The sequence below is a fragment of the Eptesicus fuscus genome, chromosome 2 (assembly GCF_027574615.1).
Source record: "Eptesicus fuscus isolate TK198812 chromosome 2, DD_ASM_mEF_20220401, whole genome shotgun sequence".
Taxonomy (NCBI): domain Eukaryota; kingdom Metazoa; phylum Chordata; class Mammalia; order Chiroptera; family Vespertilionidae; genus Eptesicus; species Eptesicus fuscus.
In genome coordinates, this window is record NC_072474.1 from 23,924,536 (window position 1) to 23,948,108 (window position 23,573).

At 41.2% G+C, this 23,573-nt stretch overlaps 1 protein-coding gene across 4 annotated transcripts in view; it reads right to left on the bottom strand.

Moving 5' to 3' along the window:
- Window positions 1-23,573, bottom strand: part of MRC1 (mannose receptor C-type 1) — a 120,287-nt gene that overhangs the window by 13,866 nt on the left and 82,848 nt on the right. For 3 of the 4 annotated variants that reach the window (XM_054725901.1, XM_054725899.1, XM_054725900.1), the window contains exons 26-30: window positions 22,433-22,582; window positions 13,642-13,755; window positions 12,727-12,891; window positions 10,589-10,630; window positions 9,472-9,740 (exon numbers count right to left, since the gene is read on the bottom strand). In XM_054725901.1, the coding sequence (XP_054581876.1) occupies window positions 9,490-9,740; window positions 10,589-10,630; window positions 12,727-12,891; window positions 13,642-13,755; window positions 22,433-22,582 (722 nt within the window). In that variant the 3' untranslated portion in view covers window positions 9,472-9,489. Of the gene's footprint in view, window positions 1-8,786; window positions 9,741-10,588; window positions 10,631-12,726; window positions 12,892-13,641; window positions 13,756-22,432; window positions 22,583-23,573 lie in introns of those variants that run through there. The other variant, XM_008148833.3, reaches the window with a different exon arrangement.

Sequence of the window (23,573 nt, forward strand, 5' to 3'; positions counted from 1 at the left end):
ACACAATAATGATATGTCTTGTAATCTTCAGACTTGTAAAAGGTCATCCTAATCCCTGTGGTCTGCTTTTGTTCACTGCCTCTGCTTTCCCACTCTGCACGTGGGGCTCTGAATCTTTGCCCAAGACCAGCACCCACTGTCTCGATTTTCAGCACTTCTCTGAAATCTTGTCACCCCAGGGCACCACTCAACGCAGCGAGTTCGTTTTTGGTCCTTACTGGACCCAGTGCCCTGAGAGTGGTATTTCCTTCTTTCTCCGTCTTCTCCCGGAGATCCTTGCTTCTCTCCTGTCCTCCTCAGGGACTCCTGGCATAATGCCCCTGATGCCAGTTAGCTCTTCTAAAAGACAGGAGGAGCCTTTGTTGTCATACAGTTCAGCCTTCTCTGCGTGAAACCCCTGACACAGAGGAGCATGAAAATGTTAGGGCAGGAAGCACAGAGATGTGGGGTGTGTGTGTGTGTGTGTGTGTGTGTGTGTGTGTGTGTGTGTTTTAAATAAATAATCCCGGAAAAGTTAATAATAGAAAGTTATCCTTACCATTTCTTAGAGAAAGTTTCCTTAACAGTACATTTCCCAGAAATAATTTCCAGCAAACCTTTAATTCAACAAATAATAACAACTTAATTCAGCAAGCACAGGCTTAAAACCTGTTATGTGCAAGTTATTGTTATAGTTTGTGTGAAACACACAGATCTGTGGTATCAAGGCCCTGCTCTCACATGTGCTTGGTCTAAGGGGGAGACCCTGGCCCGCCCCAAACAACCCCAATGCAAAGTGGTGAAGGGTGTGTTCTCTGTGGGAGAAGGAATTCCTCGGTCTGATTAAGGAGAAAGGGTAGGGCTTCATTTTTAGTGGACAAAATCCAACGAGAAAAATAACTCAATCCAGGGATTTCCATTTTAATTAAACTTTGGAGAACTGAAAGGAAAATAAAAAGATAATCCCAACAAGGGGTTTGTAAAGACCGGGAGCCAAGAAATGGGGCCTCCGCCTCGCTTACTCTGTGCCTTTTGGCCTTTGCACCTTCTCCACACACACTCTTCTGGGCCTACCCCCCAACCCTCCAATGATCAATTTGCTAATCTGTCTCTCAGTTTTCTCAACTATGAAGTGAGGATAACAACAGAAACTTACCTTTGTGAAGCTGCTGTGAGGATTTACATAAATTAAATTAAACAGCAATACAATTAATGACTTCCATACAGCCCATACCAAGTGCTTGATGAGGGGTAAGCATGATTTGTATATTTTCATGGTGTTATACTCAGATATTTATTTAGCATCCTCCTATGTCACTATATGTTAGTGCTACAGCGATGGATGAATGGGACGTGACCACTGCCCACAATCGCAGTTTGTCAGAGGAAGAAAACCTGGTAAACAGTTCAACCAAATGCACCAGGGTAAGTGCTATGATAAGGTGTGTATAGCATGTGCTGTGTGAATCCCCAACCACATGTTGGGGTCTTGGAAGGCGGATGGCATCTTCAGCATCTTTACAAGCTCTGCTAAGACAGTACTGAGAGTGGCTTCAACCCCAGATGTTTTGTCATCAATAATCTGCATAATATGTCAACATCTTTGTTGAAAATTGTAAGGTTTGCTGGTCTCCATGTGATATGGGGGGTGGCCCATAGTCAGAATGGGTGGGGCATTTGTTGTTGGCTCGACTCTTCATTCCCTAGTGGTGATCACTGCCTTAGACAGGAATCCTTGGGGGGTAATGGTGTTGACCATCCCTGTGATAATGGTTCTGGCCTCCAAGCTCAACCAAATCATTGTAGTCTGCTTTCTATGCTAACTCTGAAATAGCTGGCTACTATCTCCAGGGTGATACCTTTTACAGATGTGTCAAATGTTTGGGGAACTGTGATGCTACGACTGGCATGTTCAGAAGAACAGTGTGTGGGTGTGTAACCACTTGCCCTTGGCTAGGTCCCAGCAACAGCTTTTGAGTTTGTAGCTTAGATTGTTGTCAGGTCTCTGTTTTGTTTTTCCACGGAATTTTACTGCTTGACACTTCAATATCAGATACAGTAGAAACTGAAATTGCTTTAGTTGAAGAGAACACAGTCAGAGCTGGAAAATGCATGAATCATAGATGTTGATAGCTACCGTGTTGTATCTATTATTACAGTCATTGAAACGCCACATTTTTCACTTTGTCATCTTTTCTGTGACTTCAGATTTCCGTTGGTTGGTTGATAGTGGAGGAGTGACCGTGGCTGTATCCACCAAAAACACCCTCTCACTGTCTTTAGGCTTTTGGGGTTTTTGGTCTCAGCCTATGTGATATGTATGGGCTGGGATGCCCTCTTGGCTAACTCATTCTGTTTCTTATGAGAGAGGAGGTATTTTGTAAGTGGTTCTTTGATATCCTGAGGCTTGGCACTGGGAAATACACTTGCTTGAAGATAGTCCAAAAGAATACAGTGGCTTGGATTCTCCGAAGATCAACCTCAGGAAAGGTTAGCTGATACTTCCTGGCTTCCCTAAACTTGTTCCCTGCTCTTCTCTGCCTGCACGGAAACCTCAGAGTATTGAGATTTTGCTGACTTTCAAGGAAGAAATCTGGCTTTTGGACAAGAGCAAGGAGGAGCTAAACAGGCACAATGACTAGATACATCCTGAGGGGCTGCTCAGAGGAAAGCTGTGGCTGCAGAGGTTCCCGTTGGCTGAGGCCGCTGGAGATTGTGCCAGACTTTCTGTTGCTGGGCAGTGACTCCGGTCTGTGTCAGCTGCTCAGGCGAAGCTCCTAAACTGAGTCTCCTTCCATCATGCTCTGCAGCTTTGGATTTGCGGTCCACACTGGGTGGGGAGTGGCCCAGGGGATAAAGAAGGAGCCCCAGTACCTGCTTTGTGATGAATACACCACAGCTGCTTGAGACCAGCACAGGTGTGTCCGCCGGGCTGCAGTCCCCATGGGGAGGAGGCTCACAGCAGAGGCAGAGGGCTGGCAGGGCACGCAGGATATGCGAACAGACTCTTCTAACAAAAACCATCCATGCGTTATCTGTCTCATGTTACTGCCTACGGACACATGGCAGCAAGGTCCCAAGAAAAGCCTCGAAATGTCCGGAGAAAAACCAGGCCTTCTTATTATGAGACCCAAATCAATAACGTAAAACATGCTGAGACTGTAGGGGTTTGGCCCATCTCTTAGCCCGGTTTCTCCTTGAGGGAGACAAACCTTGCCAGATGAACAGACTGTCCTAGTTGGAGAAATAGGTTCCTAGAGACTATCAATCTCCTACCCACCTTCTCCTCCACTGGAAACTCTAAGTCCCTTTTCTCTGTCGCCTGTGCGCTTTGGAATAAACCCTCAGGCTGGCACGTGGCAGTCAGCAGAATACACTTAGGATCATCTGGAATTCATTTGAATATGTGCCACTGTGCCTGGCATATGATAGGTACTTAATCAGTTTCCCTTTTACCTTGAGAGCCAAGCTTGACTCTGATTTCCAGAAAGTTCAGGAAGAAATAAGGGACAATTGTCTTTGAAGTACTTATTACAATTTTTCTCCAAGAAGCTGATGAGGTTTCTTCTGCTCTTTCACTTCTCAAGAGAATAAAGTGAATTGCCGAGTTCTGGTGGTCATGAGCACTACGCTTCCCTTTGCTCCCTTTTATAAGGTGGGCCAGCTCTGACCCAGAGAAACTGACACTTGTATGAGATGGGAGGCTCTACGAGAGGAACCATTTTCTATTATTGCACACAGCATGGAAAAAATGGTCCTTTTCACAAATATCTAGGGTTCTACCCAGGACCGTATAATTTCTGGCCTTCCCCCTCCTGGATTAAATGTATATCCTAAGATTACATAAGAGAAATAAATCCTCAACTCACACACCCTTATGAATGGGGATTATAAAGGGGATGTGGGAACAGCACAGCCTTGGAAGAATGTCTTAGTCCATGCAGGCTGCTGTAACAAAATACCACAGGCCTCATACACAATAGAACTTTGTCACACTTCTGTGGGCTGGAGGTCCATATCCAGGAGTCAGCAGTTCAGTATCTGGTGAGGTCCTGTTTTCTGATTCACAGACAGTTGTCTTCTCTCTGCGTCCTCACAGACACTCTAATCCCATTAGACTCTAACGGGACTTTTTATAAGGACTCTAATCCCATTCATGAAGGTTTCATCGTCATGACCTAATCATCTCCCAAAGGCCCCACCTGCTAACGCCATCACATATGGGGTTAGTTCTCAACATAGAAATTTCAGGGGAGGTCACAAACATTCAGTCCGTAGCAGAATATAAGGGAGTCCAGGAAAAAGGTATCGAAGTAGATTTTAGCATCTACAGTTCCTGGTTAATTAAGAGAGAGAATGGAAAACTGCAGCTTTTGCTAGCTCCCATGCTATTTGGCTGTACTTTCTTTAACCCATGGATTATGTAAGATTTCTAACAGCTTTGGGAAATGCTATCTCAATGCAGAATGATTCCAAAAATCGAGAGCTCATCAAAGTCAGAGCCTGGCGGCACCAGACTCTCCTGGGTGCTTGCTGAAATGCAGATTCCAGGACTCTGACCCAGCTCTAATCAGAATCAGAAGCATGGGCCCCAAAGACTCTGTATTTTGAATAAGCTCTCCATATGGCTCTTATTCCTCATCAAAGTTTGAGAATCTATGCCAAAACCCCAAATCAGGAGCAAGCCCAGAGAGTCTTGAACTCTCTTGCCCTTAAAGGAAAAAAAAGTTAAGTCAACAGAAAAAAATGGCCTGGCCCCTTTGTATGGTTCTTTAAATCTGCTAGAGAACTCTGTGTACAGAAGCTGTGATCAGAACCCTCAGGAGCAACTGTGATAGGAAAGGTTTTCACTCAATCCGCAGAGCTAGTTGAATGGGATCAATAATCTTTGCCAAAACCTATCATGCAGAGATGCCATGAATAATTTTACTATTTTAAAGTCCCCACAGTACAACCAGGATCTCCAGCCTATTCAGGGGGCCTTTCCAAGTCAGTTTCAATTGATTGGAAGTACTGAAGATACTCTTCAGTTATAGTGTAAGGCAGGCGTCCTCACACTACAGCCCGCGGGCCACATGTGGGTGTTTTTGCCGTTTTGTTTTTTTACTTCAAAATAAGATATGTGCAGTGTGCATAGGAATTTGTTCATAGTTTTTTTTAAAACTATAGTCCGGCCCTCCAACGGTCTGAGGGACAGTGAACTGGCCCCCTGTTTAAAAAGTTTGAGGACCCCTGGTGTAAGGTAATTAATGAAGAGAATGGAGAAAAGTGAATCGTATGAACATATTCTAGAATATGAACATACTAGAAAAAGATATAAAGTTTTAGCTGATTTGACAGAAAATACCAACCCCGCCAAAAATTGTAATATCCTATATAATAAAAGGCTAATATGCAAATAGACCAAATAGTGGAACAACCGAACAACCGTTTGCTATGACATGTGTTGACCACCAGGGGGCATGCAGACCATGTCAGGCATCAGCTGCAGCAGGATGGTGGAGCAGGTGAATGCGGGGCGCCAGACCATGGCAGGGCGTTGGTCGCTGTCTTTGAAGGGAGCCTCTGGTGGTTACTGAAAATTCTTTGCTCCTACACACCGCAATCCCACCTGGCACTTGCACCTGCTGCTGGCGCCGGCCCTGCTCACATCCACTGCCGGTGCCTGGCACCAGCCCCGATTGCTCAGTTCTGTCAGTGGATGCAAGCAGCGGCTGCCAGCCCTGATTGCCCCTGAGGGCTTCTCCACCTCCCCATGCTCCTGAGGGGCAATCGGGGCTGGCAGCTGCCTCTCACACTCACTGCTAGTGCTGGCCCCACTCACACCCACAGCCAGCACCAGAGCCACTGCTTGCACCTGCTGCTGGGGCCTGCGCCAGTCCTGATCACTCGGCACTGTCAATGGGTGTGAGCGGCTGCTGGCCCCAATTGTCCATGAGGGCTTCTCCACCTCCCCCTGCTCCTGAGGGGCGATTGGGGCAGTAGCTACCACTCATGCTCACTGATGGTGCCAGCCCTGTTCACACCCGCTGCTGGCGCCAGCCCCAAAAGCTCTGTGCCATCAGTGGGAGCAGCGGCAGGAGTGGGGTTGCTGGCAGACAGGGGATCGGGGGCCATGGTGGGAGGGGCCAGATGGGGGAGCGGAGGATGGGCTGTGACCCACCCCTGTGCCCACTGCAGCCTTGCGGCTCACAGTTCCTTTCAAGGTGCACAAATTCATGCACTGGGCCTCTAGTTCCATGATAAAAACGTCAACAAACTGATTAGTGAGTGTCATCAAATTCAATAATATTTAAGACTAGAGGCCTGGTGCACAAAATTCATGCAGGGGGGGCGGTGTGCCCTCAACCCAGCCTGCACCCTCTCCAATCTGGGACCCCTTGAGGGATGTCCGACTGCCCATTTAGGCCCGATCACAGTAGAATCGGGCCTAAATGGGCAGTCGAAGATCCCTCTCACAATCCAGGACTGCTGGCTCCCAACTGCTTGCCTGCCTGCCTTCCTGATTGCCCCTAACTGCTTCTGCCTGCCAGCCTGATCACCCCCTAACCACTCCCCTGCCAGCCTGATTGATGTCTAACTGCTCCCCTACCAGCCTGTTTGCCCCTAACTGCCCTCCCCTGCAGGCCTGGTCCCCCCCAACTGCCCTTCCCTGCAGGCCCGGTCACCCCCAACTTCCCTCTTCTGCCAGCCTGGTCACCCCTAACTGCCCTCCCCTGTAGGCTTGATCACCCCAACTGCCCTCCCTTGCAGGCCTGGTTCCTCCCAACTGCCCTCCCCTGCTGGCCATCTTGTGGTGGCCATCTTGTGTCCACATGGAGGCAGCCATCTTTGACCACATGGGAGCAGCCATCTTGTGTGTTGGAGTGATCATCAATTTGCATATTACTCTTTTATGAGATAGGGTAGAGGCCTGGAGCATGGGTGGAGGCCAGCTGGTTTGCCCTGAAGGGTTTCCCGGATCAGGGGGGGGTTCCCTTGGGGCGTGGGGCGGACTGGGCAAGGGGCCTGTGGTGGTTTGCAGGCTGGCCACACCCCCTGGTGACCCAAGCAGAGACCCTGGTATCTGGGATTTATTTATCTTCTATAATTGAAACTTTGTAGCCTTGAGCAGAGCCAAGCCTCCTGCTTGCTCTGTGGCCGCAGCCATTTTTCTTGGGATTTATTTATCTTCTATAATTGAAACTTTTTAGTGGAGGCCAAGGCAGGCCAGGGCTGCGGGAGCTTGGCTTCCTCCATCGCCGGGGGCAACCCAAGCCTCCTGCTCTCTCCAGCTCCATGGCTGCCGCCATTTTTGTTGGGATTTATTTATCTTCTATAATTGAAACTTTGTAGCCTTGAGTGGAGGCCTAGACCTGCCAGGGTGTGCAGAAAGCTTGGCTTCCTCCATTGCTGGGGAAACCCAAGCCTCCTGCTCCCTCCATGGCCGCAGCCATCTTGGTTGGGTTAATTTGCATACTTTCTCCTGATTGGCTGGTGGGCATGGCTTGTGGGTGTAGCGAAGTGATGGTTAATTTGCATATTACTCTTTTATTAGATAGGATTACTTGCTGCACATACAAAAATAAAAAAAATAAAAACCCACAAAACACCTCAAAACCAGTACCCTGAAATATCAGTACTTGTATATGAATACAATTCAATAGAAGTTTTTCTATATTTCACCATAATCCTAAAAATTTGCATCATATTTTCAGTAGGAAGTTGTTTAGGTAAAAGGATCTTTTCTAAACTATCAAAGGTGTTTTAAATTTTTGATCAATCATGCTAAAGACTGCATTATCCTTCTATTCCCTCTATAAAAATAATTACAAAACTATTACTATATAAAGGAGTGTGATACTTAATTTTATATCTCAATATGACTGAGCCACAGTGCCCAGATATTTGGTCAAGCATTATTCTTGATGGTTTTATAAAGGTGGTTTTTTTGGTGTGTGTTTTTTTTTTGTTTTGTTTTGTTTTTATGAGAATAACATTAAATTAAATCAGTGGTCTTTGAGTAAAGCAGATCACCCTCCAAAATGTGGGTGAGCCTCATCTAATCAGTTGAAGGTCTTAATAGAACAAAGAGCCAGAATAATTCTGTCCACAGACTGTCTTTGGACTCCAACTGCAACTCTTCTCTCACTCTTCAGCTTGCTGGCCTATCCTGTACATTTTGGACTCATTAAGCCTCCACAATAGCATGAGCCAATTCTTTAAAATATATTGATCGATAAATAGATGATACAGAAGAAAGATAGACATGAGAGAGAGAGAGAGAGGGGAAGAGAGAGAGAGAGAGAGAGAGAGAGAGAGAGAGAGAGAGAGAGAGTCAGAGAGAGAGAGAGTCAGAGAGAGAGAGAGAGAGAGAGAGAGAAGAGAGAGAGAGAAAACAACCCCTTGGGAAAGGAGGCAAGGATGAGCTGGCAATATGGTTCATGTGTCAGGTGTGAAACCTCTGATGTATTTCTCAAAGGACATGAAACTTTAAGGCAAAATTATTGAGCAAAAATTATTTGTTAAATTGAGAATAAGATATTTAGAGATCTAATTCCCAATAATAGTGCCTTTGATTGTTGAATTCTGAGCTGGGTCAATGTTTTGAGGAAGATCTGGGGGAACTATGCAAGTCATTATGGTAAAATTCATTTTATACTTAGTGTTTTAGTACCCTCTCTGTTCTAAAGAGATGAAGAGTTTAATTGAAAGAATTCCTCTACTAACAAGATTGTTTATTTTAATGGTAAACTTAAATGTAAAGTAAATGGGTTAATATAGCTCATTTAAAAAACATTTACACTTACCAAAATCACCAAAATTCAAACCTTTTAAAAATAGACCTTGTCTTTGATGTTTATTTCACATTATCAAAGTACATCCAGTTATGCAAATTTACACTCTTATTTCACATCTTTGCATTCCTGATATACATATAACAGGACAAAGAACACCTTTGCAATATTCAACCTCAAAATTCTGCTTGGTGAAAACAACATTCTCAGCTGCCTTATTCTTTCTGCACAGGTACAAATACAATTCTAAATAATTGGAGTGAAAACTCAAGATTGACAACAACAAAAAAAGTGACTAAATTTTTATGCCACCTGAGGTTATTTGTACTTAATTTTTAAAATGGTCTTCTAATTCCTGAATTATTATTCAATGGGTAACATTTCTTTGGGAGCTCCTTAAACTATTTCAAGAAGCATAGTTGTTTCTGGGGTTCTTATAATCTACATGCAGTTGACAATAGCTATATACCAATGATGCTTAAATATTGGCATTATTGTGCTAGGTATTCACCTAAGATATTTTTTAAAGTGGAAGTCAACATTATCTCTCTTTTGTGAAAACATCTTGCTAGGCTAGAAAATGAGCAATTATTTCTGCAATTAGGCAAAGAAAAAGGACAGACCAGTGCAACACAGTCCTAATTTTAAACAAAATTATCAGATTGAATTAAAAACCTTAACATTTTAGTTATAATCCTATGGAATTCAAATATACCTCAATCACATTGTGGTTCTAGATGACTGCATGCTCATTCTGTTCAATGTTGCTCACGAGATCTTTTGTGTCACTAGTTCCTGTGCTTGGTCTACTGTTGAAATAGAGGGTGTTTTCAAAAGTGCTCTCCTGAGGTAAATGCACACGTCTCTTCTTATAAAACATATACGCCGCGAGGCCAGCACCCACTGCAATCAGGAGGATCACAAAGACAACTCCTCCTGCCACACCAGAAGACCGTTTAGAAGGCTCCATCTTCCTTGGGTCAGCTAGAAAGAAATAAAACCATTAGGAAAAAGGTGGAGGGAGGCGGAGGGTAGAATGCTGTGCAGAAAAACATAAACTCCTTTTTTGAAAAACTAAAATACATAAATATTCTTTCCAGTGATATTTGTCCAACAGAAATGCAGGACATGAAAACAGAAATAGAGGATTATTCTAGATGTTAAGATTATTATTCAGTTGCAAGAATATTTTATTTATCTATGTAGTATAGAGCTACATAGATAATCAATATCTTAAAATATTTATACCTGTTTCAAAATAATTAAGGCTGCTTACAAATACATTATATGAAGATAAATAGACTAGTAATAATAATGATGATGACAATAAAAAGCCAGTGAAAACATTAGGGGGAAAATAAAGTAAAAGTAGCAGAAACCTGGGCTCAGGAGTGAAATTAGTTAACAAACAGCACTCATGAGGTAATAAGGGGGTTGCAGCAAGCCATAAATCTCACTGAGTTTTTTTTAGCAGCCATAATTCAAGTTATGTATAAAATTGAAATTAAATCCATTGCTTTAAAAAAAAAAAAAGCCACAGGGATTATTGAGAGAAATTTCTTCTATGAGTTCTTATAAGGCAACTCTTTGTAACGGAGAAATCAATGTCTTTAAAAACATCAATGGTAAAACCACCACTCTGGCTCCAAAGCATCAATCAAGGGAGGCTGATACCATAATGACATAGCTTTTATATAAAACCCAACTACTCATCTATTCAATTTAACTAACTACTTTCAGAAAGGAGTATAGGAAGGGATTATTATGTTTTTTTAAACAAACTATATTGATACATTACTAATAAGGAACTTGAAATTTCATAATGGCCTTACCTTTTTCTGTCATTAATGTATGGGTAGGTTCAGCATCAATAACTGTTTGGAAAAGAAGAAATTTATTAAATACTTCTAAAATTCATAATAATTGCATATAGATAGTATCATTTGGTTCACAGATACATAAAATCCTCCATATTTGGATTATGGTAATATCACCATAATATATATACCATGTATTATATATTATATATATTACCCATATATGAGAGATAGATAGATTTGATACACAGATATAGATAGATTTATTTATATCTATTTATACATATTCTATAATAGTATCCTACAGCTGTATGATGAGTTTGAATATATTGAAATATCTGAAAATACTGGGGTAGGAAAAAGGTTTACAGCTTTAATACAAATAAATAATGCAATAATTAATCCTATATAATAAAGAGGTAATATGCAAATTGACCCTCATGCCCTCACAAGATGGCTGCCTATGACCAGGCTGGCAGGGGGATTAGTGAGGGACGACCAAACAACTGAACAAGCAGGCTGCGTGGGGTGACCAGGCTGGCGGGAGTGGGGGGCAGTTGGGGGCGACCAGGCCAGCAGGGGGGGGGCAGTTGGAGGCCAGCAGGCCAGCAGGGGGGTCAGTTGGGGCTGACCAGGCCAGCAGGGGGGGCAGTTGGGGGTGACCAGGCCAGTGGCGGGGGCAGTTAGGGGCAACCAGGTTGGCAGAGGGGGGCAGTTGGGGGCCACCAAGCTGGCAGGGGTGGCAGTTGGGGGTTATTAGGCTGGCAGGGGGAGCAGTGAGGGGTGACTAGGCCAGTGGGGGGGCAGTTGGGGGTGACCAGGCCAGCAGGGGGGACAGTTAGGGGCAACCAGGCCAGCAGGGGGGTTAGTGAGGGATGATCAAATGATGGAACAGCAGGCTGCGTGGGGTGATCAGGCCGGCAGGGGGGCCGTGAGGGGCAACCAGGCCGGCATGGGGGGCAGGTAGGGGCAAATCAGGCCAGCACGCAGAGGCAGTGAGGGGCGATCAGGCCGGTGGTTGGGTGGGGGGCAGTTAGGGGTGACCAGGCAGGCAGGTGAGCGATTAGGAGCCAGTGATCCAGGATTGTGAGAGGGATGTCCGCCCGCCCGTTTAGGCCTGATCCTGGGGACCCCCCATGGGGTCCTGGATTGGAGAGGGTGCAGGCTGGCTGAGGGGACCCCCCACCCCAGTGCACTGGGCCTCTAGTAAATAATACAAGAATAAACTGGTTCACATACTCACAACTATAAAACTACTATTGCCCACCCCTGTACAGTCCTCCAATTTGCATTTGAGTCTCTGATACTGACCCTCAAAAATCTGCCCAATCTATCCATAAATGTATTCTAGGCTAGCAATTTTGAAACTGACTCATGGAGGCCTTAGGTATTACAAAGCATTTAAATGAAAGTGAAATAAGATTCCAGTATTGCACCAAAGGGTGGATAGTATCTTAGAACAGAGTTTTAAAAGACTGAAGAACTATAAAATTCTAAAATAATAAAATCTATGGGGGTGGTGTGATAATTCATCTAATTCATTTACTTACATCTATTATGAAATTAACAATTTTACCTGTTGGGAAGAATATTATGTGAAGTGGGATAGATAAAAACATTATTAACGTCCCGATAATATCACATCATGAGCAAATAACACTATTTGCTCAATCCCTGTCCTCCCATGGTCTGCCACTCGGTCTCAGTAGGAGGCTCACTTCGTCTTGGAAGAGTTATTCCTTAAAGCTTACATGATTTAGTCTTATACAGGACTTGCTGTAATAAATCCCGTTTCCCTTCCAGAACCTGGCCCCTTCTGGTTTGCCAAGGTGACTGTTTCACCCTTTTCTTCTCATGCCATAAGGCTTTTGTGGGCTGGCTCTCCAAACTGCTGCAATTTCACAAATCCATATTAATGGATATCCCATTATAAATCAAAACCATTCTGTCAGCTCAGCAGGCACGGAGTGGTTTTTGCTCCCTCAGAGCTGCAGACAGCAATAGGTCACCACGGTAGGCTGAATTTCTCACTTATGCAGGGGAGCGCTCACAAGGAAGCTGTAGTCACATTATAATCCTACACCTGACATCTTGATATTACAAAGCAATGGTAGCCTGTGAACATATGTGCCATAGGGCAAATTCTTACTTACTTTTTGGTCTTTTACAAATATATCCTTTGTAGGAAGAACAGTGAATATTATTCCAATGTCCAGAAGATGCAACTAAAGAGGCACAATCATTTCGCTCACCAGACGGCTCTCCCGTGTTCCAGTTGACAAAGGAGAGTGGGTTATTGTTTATCCATTGCCACTTTCCTGTTTATCAGATGCAGCCAATAAAAGCACAAGTTAAAAATAACCTATCTTAAGTTAAGTTCAATTTATCCAAGTAAAACTTGTAAGCATATTATATACTATAATTAATAATTGTTTATAGTCAGACTTTTAATAGGCAAGATTATAATGACTACAGGGAACTAAACTGAGAATATGTTTTTTATACAGCTTTAGGTGAAAATTTATTACTAATTAATACAAATATGAATACGTATCCTTCCCTAAGTTTTATTCTGGCAAAGGCAGAAAATATTTTCAAAGCTTCTTTTAAAATATATATATATATTATTGATTTCTTTACAGAGAGGAAGGGAGAGGGACAGGGAGTTAGAAACCGATGAGAGAGAAACATGGATCAGCTGCCTCCTGCACCCTCCCTACTGGGGATGTGCCCGCAACCAAGGTACATGCCCTTGACCGGAATCGAACCTGGGACCCTTCAGTCTGCAGGCCAATGCTCTATCCACTGAGCCAAACTGGTCAGAGCTTCAAAGCTTCTTAAACTAACTTAGCTACTGAAGTTATTTTTTTAATTAGCATCTTTCAGGATAGCATAATATATGGGTCATTTAAAATTTCAGTTCTTATATCAAATGAAAATATGTTTGTATATTCAAACTCTTCACAAATTAACCATTGTTTAAGGCAAGACTTTCTGGAATGGAAACCTTGTTTACCACACAATGGTTTGAAATATTTGTGATTAAATAATCATCCTGCAAAAATTACCTTCAACATTTCTGAATAATCCTATCCAAAAATTGGTTTTGCTTTGAAGTGGCTCAACTCGGTATGACAGAAAACTTGATTCAGCAGCACTTTCAATAGAAACCAAAGAACCACCTGCAAAATATAAAAGAACAAATATGCTGGAAGTACATTTAAGTAGCTGAAAATATTTTTTATCTCGAAAGTATTTATATTACGACCAATATAAATCATTCTAACATGTCCACTTAAGGGGAGGATTTTAAAGAGTAGACATTTGTCTTTTCAGAATTTCAGTTTCTATTCTGAAAGTACATTTTTTTAAAGCATCATTTGTGTACATACACTGAGTTGCTGTAGGATATGCAAAGATGAGTAGGACATAGAATGTCTTAAGAGGGTTATCCTATATAATAAAGAGGTAATATGCAAATTGACCCTCACACCCTCACAAGATGGCTGCCTACAAGCAGGCCAGAAGGGGGGTTAGTGAGGCATGACCAAACGACCGAACAGCAGGCTGCATGGGGTGACCAGGCCAGCAGGGGGATTAGTGAGGGATGACCAAACGACTGAACAGCAGGATGCATGGGGGACCAGGCTGGCGGGGGGGGGGGGGGGGGGGGGGGGAGTTGGGGGTGACCAGGCCAGCAGGGGGAGCATTTGGGAGTGACCAGGTTGGCAGGCGGGGCAGTAAGAGGTGACCAGGTCTGCAGGGGGTGGGGCATTTAGCAGCGACCAGGCTTGCGGGGGCGGGGGGGGGGTGCAGTTGAGGGTGACCAGGCCAGCAGGGAGGGCAATTAGGGGCAATTAGGCTTGTAGGGGGTGCAGTGAGGGGTGACTAGGCTGGCGGGGGAGGGGGGCAGTTGGGGGTGACCAAGCCGGCAGTGGGGCAGTTAGAGGTGATCAGGCTAGCACACAGAGGCAGTGAGGGGCAATCAGACTGGCAGGGGGGAGGGGTGCAGTTAGGAGCGACCAGGCAGGCTGGCAGGTGAGTGATTAGGAGCCAATGGTCCAAGATTATGAGAGGGATGTCTGACTGCCAGTTTAGGCCTGATCCTCAAGATGGATGGATGGATAGATAGATAGATAGATAGATAGATAGATAGATAGATAGATAGACAGACAGACAGATAGATAGATATTGGGAGGAATTAGTAGTTGTTAATTGTTAGTAGTTGTTAACAGATAGTGCAGTTTGGCTGGACTAATATGATAAGTGGGTGAAAAAAGATGGGTTAGGCCTCACTGCAGATGGCAGGAAATGGGTATTTAGGGCAATGTGGTAATAAAGATCATTTAGTTTTTTCAGGCAACAGAATGGTGCAATGCACTACAGGAGTATTAATCCAGCTGTTATGTATAGGACTGTACAAAATAAAAAGTGGGAAAACTGAAAAATTGGTTCAATGACTATGACATTGACAACATACATTAGATTAAGTCTGATTCAGTGTCAGCATTAGATTTTATAGTAAATAGCTATATTTTTAATAATAATAACTAATATAATTTAAGCACTTCCTGCCAGACATTTTGCTTTGGGCTTTATAAGCATGATCTCACTAAAATTTTACAACCACCTTATTAAATGGGTACTATTAGTACCCATTTTATAGTTAAATATAAATGCAGAAGATAAATAATTGGCCGAGATTGTAATGATAATAGAGGGCAAAGTCATGGCATGATCCAGGCATTCTAAATGTTGCGCGCTTATTTTAGATGCCTGCATCCCATGTTACTGGGTCCTTTGGATGTTTGATTTGATTACATACTACATAGTCCATTAGTAAATATATTTTATAGACAATAGCTATTTCAAAATATTGGTGATGTATTTTAATAAATGAGAATCGTTTACATTACTTACAGAAAAATACAGTCACCTAAAACAAAGTTTCTACATATTCATTGAAAAATTTTAAAAAAATACTCAAACATAAAATAAAACATATTTTAATTTTAAAAATCCAAAACAGAATTCAGTTGACATCATAAGGAATGGCAGAGTAAGGACCCCTGAGTATCCTCTGCTCCACAAAAGCAATAAGAACACCAACAAATTTGTCAAAGGTGTACTTGTATGACAACAATATCACAAAGGATTGCAGGAGGAATAGAGCTACATAAGAGCAAAATTGATATTAATCTGAACTAGATTGTTGTATATTATTAAGATGTTAATTGTCATCCCCAGGGCAACCACTAAGAAAATAACTAAACAAAATATAGTAAAATAAAAAACAAGAAAATTAATGGTAGACTAGAAATCATACATTTAATATAAAAGAAGGAATAAATAATATAGAGAAACCAAAAGATGTAAGACATATAGAAAACAAATGGTAAAATGGCAGGAATAAATCGTTATCAGCAGATACATTAAATATAAATGGTTTAAGTATTCCAATTTAAAAAAAAACACAGAGATTGGCAGAATAAATAAAAATAAATTTTTAAGTTATTTCATTACTAGAGGCCCAGTGCACAAATTTGTGCACAGGTGGGGTGCCTCGGCCTGGCCAGTGATCAGGGCCATCTCACCCAGTACCGATTGGTGCTGATGGGGGCCAGCTGGCTGGGGACTGCAGGAGGTTGGCCGGCTGGGGAGGGACATTGGGAGGGCTCCAGGGCATGTCTGGCCCTCTGGCCTAGTCCTGGTCAGCCAGACCCCAGCAGCAAGCTAACCTACCAGTCAGAGCATCTGCCTCCTGGTGGTTAGTGTGTATATAGCAACTGGTTGAATGGTCAACTAAAAGGTTGACCGATCGGTCAGACACGTAGCATATTATGCTTTTATTATATAGGATATGCTGCCTACAAAAGACACACTTGAGATTCAAAGACACAAATAGGTTGAGAGTAAGAGCATAGAAAAGATATGCCATGCAAATAGTAACTAAAAAAAGAGTTGGAGTGGCTTTACCAATATTACACAAAATAGACTTTTAAACAAAACTTATTAATAGAGACAAATAAGTACATTTTACTATGATTAAAGTTTCAATTCATAACAAAGATGTGACAATCATAGACAGATATGTATCTAACAGTAAAGTCCCAATAACTGAAAAAGCAGACTTCATCTGACTTAGAATTTAAAGCCAAAATTCATAGGGAGAGACAAAGATGACAACATAGAAAGGTCCTGAACTTTTCTCTTTCAATGGACACACCAAATAAACATCTACACATGGAACAATTCCCTCAGAGAAATCTAGATACTAGCTGAGTAACTCCTTCCTATTGGGTGACAGAGAAAATGCCCACATCTAAATCAATAAAGACTAAGACATACTTTCTCCATAAAAGCCACCCCTAGAATAGTGCTATATAATAAGGAGGGAACCCCCAACTTCCAGATTCTTCATGAAATGGAGTGAAGGGTTTAGACTACACATCTAGCACCCCAAGTTTTAAAGTTCCCTTCTGAGGGACATTCCCCAAAAACACATTTTCTGAAGTCAATGGTACATGCAGTCACATAACCCATAAGACTATAGAAAATAAAGAAGCAATACTTAATGGTACCCAAGGACTCATTGCAGCTATCCCTCCTCCCCTCCTGACGGGTTTAGCTAAAAGAAAGCAGTCAAAAAGCCCATCTCCAAATCTTTCCATGAAATAGGATTGACCACATACTTTACAACCAGCTGCCCAAGGGTTTGGCTGCTAAGTTGCATGCATCTAGGGGCTAGCTGTGTTCTTCAATGGAGCCTGAAGGAGCTGAGGAACACTTCTGCCACTTTTTCCCTCTGGCCTGCTGCAACAGTAAAGCCAGGTCATCAACATCCCTCTCGAAGGAACTTGTACACATACTTTCTCAGCTGCTTCCTGAGGGTTCAGCTTCTAATCAGCCTGCATTTCCCTTTGGATACTGTCAGATCTTGGCACACCTCAAATGCTACGGAGTTACTTAAAGCAAAGCTGGTGGCTTGGACAATCACAAAGGTTTGAGAGACAAGTAGGACCTAACGTCATGCTGACTGATGAGGTTCATCTTCTGAACAAGACCAATCTTTCAAGACTGGGAGAGGTGTCTGTTTTATCTAATGTGCAGAAACTAATGCAGAGAGTCAGAGAAAATGATGAAATAAGAGAATATATTCCAAACGAAAGAACCAGATAAATCTCCAAACTTATGTTAATAGAACAGAGATAAGTGACTTACCTGACAGAGCGTAAATCACAGAACTAAAGATTATAATCAATACACTGAAAACTTCAATAGAAAAAAATAGAATAAATAAATAAATAATAAAAACTTCAATAGATGGGTTCAAGGGTTAACTAGATAAATTGAAAAAAAAAGGACAGTTAACTCAAAGAAAGGACAGTCAAATACATCAGGGTGAGCAAAAAGAAAAAAAAAGAATAAAAAAGAGTGAAGCTACATTAAGAGACTTGTAATAACAAGTAAGCCAATATAGAAGTCCCAGAAAGGGAAGAGAAAAATAAGGGTGCAGAAGGCTTATTCAGAGAAACAATAGCTGAAAGCTTCCTTAACCTGGACAAAGAAAGAAACATTTAGATCCAGGAAGCCTACAGAGTCCCAAATACAATTAATTTAAAGAGACCCACATTGAAACATATTATAATTAAATTGTCAAAAGTTAAAGACAGAGTGACATTCTTAAAAAAGCAAGAGAAATGTTACTTATAAGACTGTAAGTGGGTTTTCAGCAGAAACTATGAGGGCAGAAGAGAGTGGGATAATATATTTTAAATGTTTAAAGAAAAAAAACTGCCAACCAAGAATACTCTACCCAGCAATGTTTTCCTTCAGAATTACTGTATTTTCTGGCGTATAAGATGACTGGACTGGGCATATAGAAGACTTTCCTGGGTTAAAAAGTCGTCTTGTATGCCGGAAAATATGGTAAATGAGAGCAACTTTTCCAGACAAACAAAAGCTGAAAGAGTTAATCAACAATAAACCAGTCTTATAAGAATTGTTAGAGAGTTCATTATACTGAAACAAAAGGACACTAATTAGTAATTCAAAAACATTTGAAAATATAAAACTCACTGATAAAGGTAAATATAAAGTAAAATTCAGAATACTCTGATATTATAATGGTGGTTGGTAAATCACTTCTAACTCTAGTATAACAGTTAAAAGACAAAAGTACTAAAAATAACTATAAATATAATAATTTGTTAATGGATACACAATATAAAAAATGTAAATTGTGCCCTATCCAGTTTTCTCAGTGGTTAGAGCACCAGCCCTCAGACTAAAGGGTTGTGTGTTCGATTCCAGTAAAGGGCATGCAGGTTCAATCCCCTGCACCAGTCGGAGCACATGCTGGAGGCAACCAATTGATGTGTCTCTCTCACATTGATGTTCCTCTCTCTGTGTCTTTCCCCCTCCCTTCCATTCTCTCTAATAATCAATGGAGAAAATATACTTGGGTGAGGATTAACAATAACAACAAAAAAGTAAACTATGACATCAAAAATATAAAATGGGGGGAGGGGTTATAAAAATGTAAAGCTTTTGTATGCATTCATAGTGAAGTTATTATCAGCTTTAAATTGGTTACTATAACTATGAAATATTTCATGTAAGTCTATGGTAACTACAAGGCAAAAACCTAGAGTAGATACACAAAAGATAAAGAAAAAGGAATCTGAGCATACTGCTACAGAAAATGATCAAATCACAAAGGAAGTGAACAAAAGAGAAAGAAAGGAACAAAGAAACTATAAAGCATCCAGAAAACAATGAACAAAATGGCAATAGTAAGTCCATACCTATCAATAATTACTATGAATGCAAATTGACTAACTTCTCCAATCAAAAGGTATAAAGTGAGTGAATAAATTAAAAGAAACAAGATCCAACTATATGCTGTCTACAAGTAATTCATTTCTTTATGGATACCCATAGGCTCAAAGTGAACAGCTGGAAAAAATTATTCAATATAAATGGAAAACAAAAGAGAGCAGGTTGGATACTTGTATCAGAAAAAAATAGACTTTATCCAAACCTATAATCAGAGACAAAAAAAGTCATTATCCTATCTAATAAAGAGGGAATATGCTAATTGACCCTCACGCCATAACAAAGATGGAGGCGCCCATAGCCAATAAGGAGGGAATATGCTAATTGGCTGTCCCACCCTCAAAGATGGCGGCACCCACAGCCACAAGATGGTGGCACCCAGTTCCCTCAGCCCCACCGGGGTGGCAGGCGCATGGCAAGGCCAGGAGTTCCCCAGTCCCCTCAGCCCCCCAGCTGTCCAGGGCCGGCCCGAGGTGCAGGCAAGCCTCGGATGGCGGCTGCCCAGCCAACGCCCAAGGCACAGGCAAGTCTCAGATGGCAGCTGCCCAGATGCCCAGGGCCAGCCCAAGGCACAGGCAAGCCTCGAATGGCGGCTGAGGCTCAGGTAACCCAGGCCAGCCAAGGCTTGCGCTGTCGGCAGTGGCAGCAGCAGAGGTGTTATAGGGCATCACCTTCCCCTGATCACCAGGTTGCCTCCCACCCCTGAAGGCTCCTGGACTGTGAAATGGGGCAGGCCGAGCTGAGGGACCCCCCTTCCAGTGCATGAGTTTTCATGCACCGGGCCTCTCGTATAATGATAAAGGGGTCAATTTGTTAAAGAAGATAACATATGTAAACACATATGCACCCAACATTGAAGTACCTTAATATAGAAAGCAAATATTATCAGATTTAAAGGGATAAACAGACCTCAAAACAATAACAGTAGAAGATTTCAATACCCCACTTTCAACAATAGATAGGTCATTCAAACAACAAAAAAAAATCAATAATGAAACATTCCATACAATTGCTGAAGAATACATATTCTTCTCAAGAACACAGAACTTTCTCAAAGTAGATCATATGTTAGGCCACAAAAAAGTCCAAATAAATTTAATATTGAAATTATGTCAAGCATCTTTGCTAACTACAATGTTATAAAACTAGAAATCAATTACAAGAAGAAAACAAAAATCCACATATATATGGAGATTTAAAAACATTCCATTGAACAATCAATGTGTGTGTGTATGTGTGTGGGTGTGTATATATATATATATATATATATATATATATATATATAAATATATATATATAAATTTATATAAATATATGTATATATTATATACATATATATAAATATATATATAAATATATATATATAAAAATTTATATATATATAAAATGAAATATTGCTCGGTCCTTAAACAGACAGAAAACCTGCCATTTGCAACAACATTGATTAACCAGGAAGGCATTATGCTAAGTGAAATAAGCCAGAGATAGACAAATACTGCATGATATAAGCTTTATATGTGGAATTAAAAAAAAAAAACAACTCACAGAAAGTAGAATGGTCGTTGGTAGGGGCTGAGGGGTAGGGGAAATGGGGAGAGGCTGGTAAAGAGTACAACTTCCAATTATAAGATGAATAAAGCCAAAGGATCTAATGTAAAATACGGTGACTATAGTTAATAACATTGTATCATATAATTGAAATTTGTTAAAGAGAGGAGAACTTAAGTAGAACTCACCAAAAAAGAAAAAAAAAGTAAATACAGTGTGGTACAAAAGTATATTTACAGTTATTCATATGGAAAATAATACAATAATCCTATATAATAAAAGACTAATATGCAAATTGACCGAATGTCAGAACAACTGGTTGCTATGATGTGCACTGACCACCAGGGGGCAGATGCTCAATGCAAGAGCTGCCTCCTGGTAGTCCGTGCACTCCCACAGGGGGAGCGCCGCTCAGCCAGAAGCCAAGCTCACAGCAGCACTAAGGAGCAGCAAGCCTGGCTAAGGAGCAGAAGCCGGGCTCACGGCAGCGCTAAGGATGTCCAACGGCCAGCTTAGGCCCACTCCCCAGTTGGACATCCCCCAAGGGCTCCCAGACTGCGAGAGGGCACAGCTTGGGCTGAGGGACCCCCCCTCCACCCAGTGCACGAATGTTGTGCACTGGGCCTCTAGTTAATAAATAAATACAAGTATAAACTCTGTGTTTCATGTACTCACAACTGTAGACCTACTTTTGCCCCCACCCTATATGTGAGGTGATGATGTATTAATTAATTTGATGCTGGAAGTCCTCTCACAATATATGTATGTCAAATTATCATGTGGTACACTTTAAATGTATTATAACTTTATGTCAATTTTACCTCAATAAAACTGAAAAATATAAACATAAAAGTCAAGGTTAACTTTTGAATGGACCTGAGGGAAATGAGGCTGCAATTCTTGCACACCATTGTCAGATGAAGAACACTGATTTAGGGCATAATCAAAATTTAGTAAAAAAAAAAACCAAAAAAACACAAAAAAAGAAAAACAGTAAAATATTCAATGAAATTTAATTAAGTGAATTTTTAGACATACCCTAAAAAATTAACTTTATTTGACATTTTTATTTCAAGGGGAAATTTATTCACTTATGTCATGTCTACCTGTTTTTTCTTTTGTATTTCTTTACAAATAAGATACCCAGATATGAATGCTTTTCTGTCAATGGTAAAGCAAAATGGTTCTTGTGAAACCTGAGCTTATTGGTGATAGGACATGAATACAATACTCTGAATAACTGAGAATGTAAATCCTAACAGTTTAGTATATTAGGCTACAATATTAGAAATTACATTTTGGGGAGGGCGTGATGTTGACCATTCTGTTACAATATAAATCATTAAGTATTTTACAATATAAATTATTATGTATTTTTACATTCCTTGTGCTTTTAATGTACAATGTTACTTGTATCATGGTAATCCAGAATAGATGATTGTGGGATTTTCATACAGTAAATATGGCACTTACCCATTCGAAGACATTCCAGAGATGCTTGGCCCCAGTGCCTCGTGTATGAAGACTCAATATAGTAGCAGTGACCATGGAAAGGAATCCATGCTGTTTGTTCTGACTCCGGGCATCTTCCAGGCAGTTGTGGAGGTTCAGTGGCAGGGATTTCTGTTAATAAAAAGACATTCAAAATAAAGTACAACCTGAAGTTTCTGTAGTTTGTAGAGTAATATATTAGCAGCTATGGGAAATTTCGTTACCTATCATTTTTTATTTTTTTAATATATATTTTTAATTTGTTTCAGAGAGGAAGGAAGAGAGAGAGAGAGAGAGAGAGAGAGAGAGAGAGAGAGAGAGAGAGAGAAACATCAATGATGAGAGAGAATCTTTGATCATCTGCCTCCTGCACAGGACCCACTGCAGATTGAGCCCGCAACCCGGGCATATGCCCCTGACCAGAATAAAACCTTGGACCCTTCAGTCTGCAGGCCGATGCTCTATCCACTGAGCCAAACTGGCTAGGGCCCTATCATTATCTTTTTTTAAGTTCTAATTCCCAATAATTTGAATCTACCATTTTTATTATTGGGTTTTCTTTTACCTTTTTTTTTTTTTTCATTTTAAATATATTTCAAAATAATGTACTAAGGTATTGTGGCAATCAATCACACTGATAAGAAAGTAGATGTTAAGTTCCAAAGAACAAAATCACCAAAATTAATTTGCAAAGACAGTCCCCCTTCAAGACACTCTTTTTTCAGGGGTGGGGGAATCCTCATCCCTGTAAACCCTTCTTAGCTATGACTGACATCTGTGATAAAACTAAGTGCTATAGTTAAAACTATAGGACTTTATCACCTTTATCCAATTCTAAGACTGCATTCTAGGACCTATCACCGTAATATCACTGACTGATGAATCTACAGGTTATCAACATCAAAGTAATCATAATTTCCTAGGGAATGTGACATAGATTCAGAAAAAATATCTCAATAATAAGATTTCAGAAATTTATAAAGAGCAAATAAACTCTTGCAATGAAGGAAATTTCTATCTCCACTGTTTTGATCTATGTACATTTGTTTATTACCAAGTCAATCTTTTGTTAGGTAAAGGAATATGTTTTATCTTATTCTTAAGCTATCCAAGACATGTTACA